Source organism: Centroberyx gerrardi, chromosome 8, assembly GCF_048128805.1.
Source record: "Centroberyx gerrardi isolate f3 chromosome 8, fCenGer3.hap1.cur.20231027, whole genome shotgun sequence".
NCBI classification, from domain to species: Eukaryota; Metazoa; Chordata; class Actinopteri; order Beryciformes; family Berycidae; genus Centroberyx; species Centroberyx gerrardi.
In genome coordinates, this window is record NC_136004.1 from 25,373,973 (window position 1) to 25,381,533 (window position 7,561).

Below are 7,561 nucleotides of genomic sequence, written 5' to 3' on the forward strand. Positions count from 1 at the left end.
CAATTTTACAGTCAGCGCTGTCAACACCAGTTTACCTCATACTGACAAAAGAGATTACAAGACGTGGAACAGCTCTTTGTGTTCCCATGATTCCCTTCTCTTCAGCAGGTCTTTTATCCCCATCTAATTGGCCTGTGCAGCATAACTGTTCCAGGAACTGTCCAACTCTGTTCTAGTAACTGTGAAACCATGAAGGCTTTGTTTGCCTCCTACATTCACATAACCAGTATTCCCACTGTAATGCTAAGTATTTACCCACAGGAAATCAGCTCGGTGAGGGCTTAGCTTGATGGGAATAAGGGTGTGACTGTCGTTTGAACTTTCACTCTTAAACAATTTGTACATACCCCAGATTCTTAAGACACTACAAATAGAATTGTCCTTGGTATTGACTTCATGGTACGGTGACCTACTCCTGAAAGTTTGCCTGTGTCAGGATCTGTTTGACTCTAATGTAGCTGAGCAAAGCTAAACCTAGATGAACCTGGCAATAAGGGTTATAGGAACAAGTCACAAATGGAGTCATGTATTTAAAACCATCAGTGCAGTGATTTTATTTTTGTTTCAATACTACTAGCATGAAAATATTCCATATATTGTTACAGCTTTGATAAAACCTAACTTTAAAAAACAAACAATTTTACATGTTTCAGTTATAAAACAAAAAAGGTGCATAAGTATGATATCATTCCATTAATTCTACTCCAACGTTACTTCTCAAAGAAAATTCCCTGATGAAACTGCTTTGAGTGTACATTTTTCAAGTAGAACAAAAGTGCAATGGGGAGTTGTGTGTGAGAACTGGTAACATAAAAGCAACAGTATCTTTGAACTAAAATTGTAAGATCACAAAGAAAATTCATTTTGGTAACTGTAAAACCTTTTTGTAGGCCTGGTTTCCTTAAAGACACACTGGCAACTTAAAAAACAAAACAAAACTGGATGGGTTAGACTGGCTGAAAGTTTTTAAGTCACAATTTTGCTGCAACATGACTGTGACAGTATGTATTATGACAGCCAGACATCAGACCTATGGAAGCCTTTGGAAGCTGCACCTCCTGCTGGCGACACATTGTTATTACAGAAAATGTGCTGCTTTCAACACTTGCACTTACTTATACTAGAAACCTGAGTTATGTACTGCTGAAAAGTTGCTCCAATTATGCCACTATATCTTTAAGATTAGGCCTGGTCCTTGAACAACATTGTGGCTCCCCATTGAGCACCAAGCTTAATCCACATGTGGTAAACCAGCCCACAGGATATACAGCAAAATGGCTTCAACTAAAGTAGAAGCCATCTCAGAGAATCTCAACAGAGCCTCATGTCCCATTGACAACTTATAAAAAATAAAAATGACAGAATGCTCTACTGAGGGGAAAAAAAGATCAGTCTGACCTATAAGATCAATTTGCCTGAATGAGTCATTCAGTACTTTATCTGTAGTAATACTGCATAGATAAGAACACAGTGGAATACCATAAGAAGGCACCAGTTGGCGGTATGTCTAACAGCATTTAAAATGTTCCCGAGAAATTAGGGAAATTTTAAAAAATATATTTTTGAAAGAAAAAAATATGATATGGGAGGGACTGTATGTGCTTTACAGTGACAGGTGCTTTCAAGTGAACAGATTTGTTACCGGCTACAACTTTAAAAAAAAAAACCCCACTAAATCTAAAAAACACTGAAATGGCCGAAAAGGGGGTTTTAATACCTGCAGGAACCATTGTGAGTCAGTTTAGAAACACAAAACTGGCTCAACATAAAAATCACCTAAACCTGTATCACGTCACACCCTTAAACCAGGTAGTCAGGTAATCAGGTAGTGTGTGCATTAACAGATTGAACAAGATGATATCTATCTTTCTGTCCCTTCACAACAGGCGCTGGGCTTGGAAGGTCCAAGAACCTCATTAAGTTAAAAAAAATAAAAAAATAAAAATGCAACAAGGTCTCACTTCGAAAGACAAAAGTTGCCGTTGCCTCTGTCTCAACCATTCTGTTTGTCGACTTTCTGCTGAACTTTGGGGTCCGATGCAGCTTCTATGGCATCGCTGGCTTTCCTCCTCTCAACAAGCCGGTCAACGATGACGACAAACAGTCCTGATAAGATGACGCAGGCGCCTGACAGGTAGAAGGCAGCGCTGTAGCCGTCTGTCTGGTCCACCAGCCAGCCTGCGCCAGGGAGACAACAACAGGAGATCAGTGTGTCAAGGCTGATGAATAAATAAGCAGACGTATCCATTCGTTCAGGAGAATGTAGACTCACAGTGAGACATTTCTGCTGTTTAATGCAACTTTTACTCATGGAATAAAAACAAAATAGGAACACATGTTGTGTTCTTTTCCAAAAGATGTAATATTCATTCTGTGAGGAAAAAAAAAAAATGACCTGAAGTTAATCATTACATAATTCTAAAATATAAAAACCAGAGCCTGTAAAAGTGGCAACCAAGGATTGAAGTTGCTCATTATCCTTTAAAAAAAATAAATAAAATAAAACCACACTGTACTTTGATATTTTGTACTGTCAATCACTTGTAAGAATAGGTGTTACTTTTTCAAATGCTGGCATCTCATTTTGGAACAAAACAGATTTGAGTTCACACCATTTCCATTGAGAAGAAATGGAAAGAGGTGCATGCTCATATTCATGAAAACAATGCAGTGTGGACCATCTAATGATCACTCTGCCAGTGATTATTGGCTAGTTTCTCCCTTTCTTCATGTCACTTTCTGGAACAAAGTAAAGTCTTCTTCAGAAAATACTTAAATGTCCCTAGTGGTGCGTAGAATCAAGAGACTATAATAATACCTTGCACAAAATGAGATCCACACTTGCATACCTCGCCTCTCTGTATTCTTGCACAAAAACAAAACGTGTGGTCGGCCAACTACAATTGACACTTCCCTCAGCCTTAGAGCGAAACGTTCGCCAACCGCATTTTTGTTTTTGTGCAAGAATAAAGAGAGCCAAGGTATGTCAGTGTGGATCTCATTTTGTGCAACCTTTTGGAATCCATCCGCCAGTCGCTACTTATTCAGGCAGCCTCTGTTTTTTTTCTACCCATCTACCAGCGGCTTTCTCACCTGCAGACGGCACACCAACAAAGCAGCCGGCGCTCCTGAAGAGCATGAAGAGCCCCAGGCCACTGTCGAATCCCTCTAGGCCTACGATGTCCACGATGGCGGTGACGTGGACGGCCGCCATGCAGCCCGACAGGAAGCCGTAGAGCGAGGAGAAGACCAGCAGGGCCCAGTAGTTTTGGCCGATGGGCAGCAGGAGGAGCACCACCCCCAGCAGGGTCACAACCATGGTCAGCAGCTGCAGGTTCCTCCACAGCCTCATGTTGGCCAGCCAGCCGCACATCAGCCTTCCCGCCAGGTCGGCCATAGCCAGGACAGAGAGGATAGAGGCTGCCCAGTACTGTTCCATACCCAGGCTTTTGGCGAAGGGCACTATAAAGAGAGGCGGGATGAAAAACCCTGTCACCGTGAAGATGGCGAACAGGACGTAGAATAAAAATTCAGGTTTTCTCAGCAACGAGCACTGGAAGATAACCTTCCTTTTTGGTGCTTTGCTGTCTAGACTGTCTTTGGTTTCTTGGATTGTGCTTTGGGCCGTCTGGAGGGGTCGCATGAGGGCGCCGCAGACACACAGGTTGAGCTGAAGGCCTCCGATGATGAGCAAGGCACCCTGCCAGGTGTAGGAGTCAATAAGCCACTGGAAGAAGGGGCTAAACACTATGGAAAAGACACACTCCCCTGAGCTGGCGATGGAATAGGCGATGGGACGCCACCGGAGGAAGTAGTGGCTGACCATGCTGTTTGCAGGGATCCAGGAGAACGAAATGCCTATTCCTGCAAACAGAAGAGGGAGACCTTTAAAAGTTGTGGCACTCAAAATGATTTCTGAGGTTTGTGTTGCTTCCTGAGGTTCACAGAATACCCCAAAACTGTTGGAGCTACCTGGCAGGAGGCCCATGCCGAGGTACAGCCAGGGCAGACTGAGGTCCAGAGACGCCAGCACCATTCCCGAGGCGGTCAGGAGGCCTCCGACCATGATGACCGCTCTCTGAGAAAACTGCAAGCTCAGCGCACTAGCCACTGGAGCTGGGGAGAAAACAGGAGAAACACGGCACTATGAAACAGCCGACTTCATAAAAATAATTAAAAAAAACGCATCTGAATTTCAAGCTGATAACGCATCTTTTACCTCCCAAGTGAAACACGGCTATAACGATGGAGGCGACCCAGGAGGTCGTGCTGACGAGGACGCCAAAGTGACTTCGGATCTCCAGGAAGAAGAGGCCGTAGTTCTTGACGACGGCGGTGGTGAGGCCCATGATGAGGAAGGCGGAGGCGACCACCACCCAGCCGTACCCCCCGTCAGGAGGCCACGCCTTGCTGGACCTCATCTTCAGCCGCTCTGTTGGCTCTTCCCCAGCCTGCATCCAACAGCTGTTAGGCGTGCAGTGCAAGACGGACACCACTCTGGCAATAAACCTCCAGGGGAATGTAATGGCCATGAAAATGAGCATGCAAAACACACGGAGATGCATGAACTATGGAAAGTATAAGTGCACTTTGGATAGCAGCTGTGAGAAAATGTTGTCTAATAGGGTGCACACTGGATCTAGGAAACATTTTTTGTATATTTCTACACTGGTAAAGGTACAGGAGTTGCACCTTTTGTCGCTGGGGCTGCATATATAAAACTTAATTTTACTCTAAAGTATTGTCATTTTTAAAGACAACAGGTAACAAAAACAACTCTTTACCTTTCTTTCTGAGTGCAGTGCCAACATGTCTGTGTGCTGTAAACTGTTAATGCTTGGTGTTGCTGGTTTTATTGTTTCCCATATTCCTCTATGACTGTTCCTGAGTGTTTCCATGTGCAGACTGTGAAAACACATTTACCCCCTGACCGATTAAGCATCCATCTAGCCTATCCATCTCTCTTATCTATGAAATTTAAGAAGGGTTTTATCTGGGTAGAGTGCAGTTCTGAGATCACAGAGCATCAAACATTTGACATATAGCTGGTTATGTAGCCTACTTGCTACCTTTTTAAATATTTAGCCCCAAAAGATTCCTTTCAAAAATAAAAACACAACACACGAGCGTACAGTAACCTTCAAAGATCATGAATATGTGGATAACTCAATTTTCATGTAAAAGAAGAGAAAAGGTCAGATAGAACCTATTTACTCCTCGCGAATTCGAAATCTCGCGGTGTTACTTCCTTTACCTGCTCTGTAATCGCTTTTCTTTGCTCTCCAGTCACTATAGTCTCCTCTGCAGGCAGAAGCTCCTCTGCTTTCTCCTGCTGATGGGTGACATTTTCCTGCAGCTGTCCTGTAGGCTTCAGGAAACATCTATATATAGCGGCAAATGGACGGCCACGCCCACAACACGGTAGCCTGTTATGTAAAACCCCGACCTGACCGCTGGAGCCATACAGAGACCAGAGGTTCCCAAACTGCGGCCCGGGGTCCTCCAGGAGAACCCCTGGAAATCCCAAGAAATCCCAAGAAATCCCAAGAAATCTTCACCATGAGAAAATGTGTTAGGAGTGTTGTTTTGAACATACATACTTGATAAGTTTCACTCTCTCCACTGCTATCATCCTTCGACACTAAATCATGTAAAAAAAAAAAAAAACAAACGTTCTTAGATGGGGCCCTCAGACAAATTATTGTCAAATAGGGGTCCTGCATCTAATGTTTATCTGTTTGCGGGTTCTTGATATGAAAAAGTTTGGGAAGCCCTGGGACAGACAATTTTTTTGTTGGAAAAATGTATATCCTGACATAAATTGGAAAAGCACATGGTTGTGGGTTTTACCTAGAAGGTTGTTCCTTAACGTTTTGAGAAGTATCTTTGAAGATAGCCTACTGCGCAGGTGCTACCTACCCATGTGGAAAAAAACACATTTCACATATTCATAATATGCTTGGAGACATGTTTCAAAATATAGAAAATTTGGACAAAATGCATTTGTAAAAGATGACAGAAGATCGTTTGAAATATATTATGAGGCGCTAAAATATGTTTTAGATATAGGCTACTTGCAGATATTGTTCACAAGAAAATGTATTTCCAGTGTCCAAAATATATTTTTGAATGAATGCCATTTACAGGTGCAAATACACTTTTTGGGGACATTTTGATGTATTTTGAAACATCTGTTAAGATTTTTTTTTTTTTTTTTGCAATACACAGGACATGATGTTAATATCCTTTGTGCCATAATGACAGCATTCATATAAAGGCCCAATTCAGAGTTCAGAAGTATATGTGATATGTATTTTTCACTGTATGGGCAGTTACTGAAATTCAAGGTTGAAATACTCTGGTATAATATACTGGTAAAATTGTCCATCTTTTCTTTCAACTGGAAATTGAGTATGTCTCAAAAAATAACTGCAAACAAAATATATATTATCAACCTTCTGTTAGTCTTGAAATTATCTTTTTGCCTGCACCCCTTCAGGGAGGTCAGAGGTCAGGATCAACTTCAGAAGGTTCCTTGGGGCCGGCAGGGAAACAGCAACTTGCTCAGTGACACTTCAGCAGAGTGGATGTACACCAACATGAGGCCTGAACACTGGTTGTCTGGTTCAATTTTTTGTCATCTTTATGATACATTTTCTTTCTTGTTAAATGAATATCTGCAGTTTGGTGTTGCACCATGGCCTTACCATACACAGTATATATAGAAACTCCAGAGATCATCCAGTTCCATTGTAGACAGTGTTCTCGCTCTAGAAAAGAGGCAAACTACTAGCAAACCTCACAAATATCTTCAGTAATCGTGCCAAGTCCAACCTCCTGCTGGCCGAGGCCCTAGTCACACTATGCATGTCATGTGGGGTGTTTATGGGTGTGAACCCTATAGGATTGCCTCCAAGTATGGTAACTGTATAGACCTAATAGGTATAAGTAAACAAGTGAGTGTGGCCTGGGTGAGTTGAGGAAGGCACTTCAGTGTCATCAGCTGGTGCTGCAGCGTTACATGGATCAAAGCCCGTCTCTCATCAATCAACCTGTTTACACACGCTCAAATTAAATACCTGCTCCCATCCTAATCAACCAAGTGAAACAGTCAAACACACCGCAGTTTAATACTCTAAAGTAATGTGAATTAAATGAATTAGCGTTTTGAGGAACACTGCTGAGAAGCTGGGGGGGGATGGGGATGCAAGTTGACTTATGAAATATATTTATAATAAAGACAATTTATGTATTTAATCTGTGTGATTAATGTCATTTTCTGTGAAACAATTTTCATTTTGAAACAGTATTTTGAGCCTGTAGGCTCATTGAAATAATGGTTTAAGAGAAGGGTAAAAATAAGAATAATCATTTTGGTGTCAAAGTTCACCATTTTAAATGTTAACCCAGAACAGGTGTTGTTGAGTACACAGCGCTTCGTTTTTGTGGCTTGCGAGGCAAAACTTTGAGAACCTCTGATCTAGACTATTGCTTGTCCCAACATTTACAGTGTACAGAGCTTTCAATTACAGTTTCAAAGTCATAAAAGAAAAGTGTTGGC

General features: G+C 42.0%; 1 protein-coding gene across 1 annotated transcript; it reads right to left on the minus strand.

The window, feature by feature from the left end:
• Positions 1-1,841: 1,841 nt before the first annotated feature.
• LOC139928066 (monocarboxylate transporter 13) lies at positions 1,842-4,448 on the minus strand. Its single transcript, XM_071920421.2, has 4 exons — positions 4,220-4,448; positions 3,973-4,116; positions 3,094-3,864; positions 1,842-2,178 (listed from the first exon to the last, which is right to left on the minus strand). Exons 1-4 carry the CDS (start codon positions 4,419-4,421, stop codon positions 1,994-1,996), a joined length of 1,302 nt encoding a protein of 433 aa, XP_071776522.2. The 5' UTR covers positions 4,422-4,448; the 3' UTR covers positions 1,842-1,993.
• Positions 4,449-7,561: the final 3,113 nt, after the last annotated feature.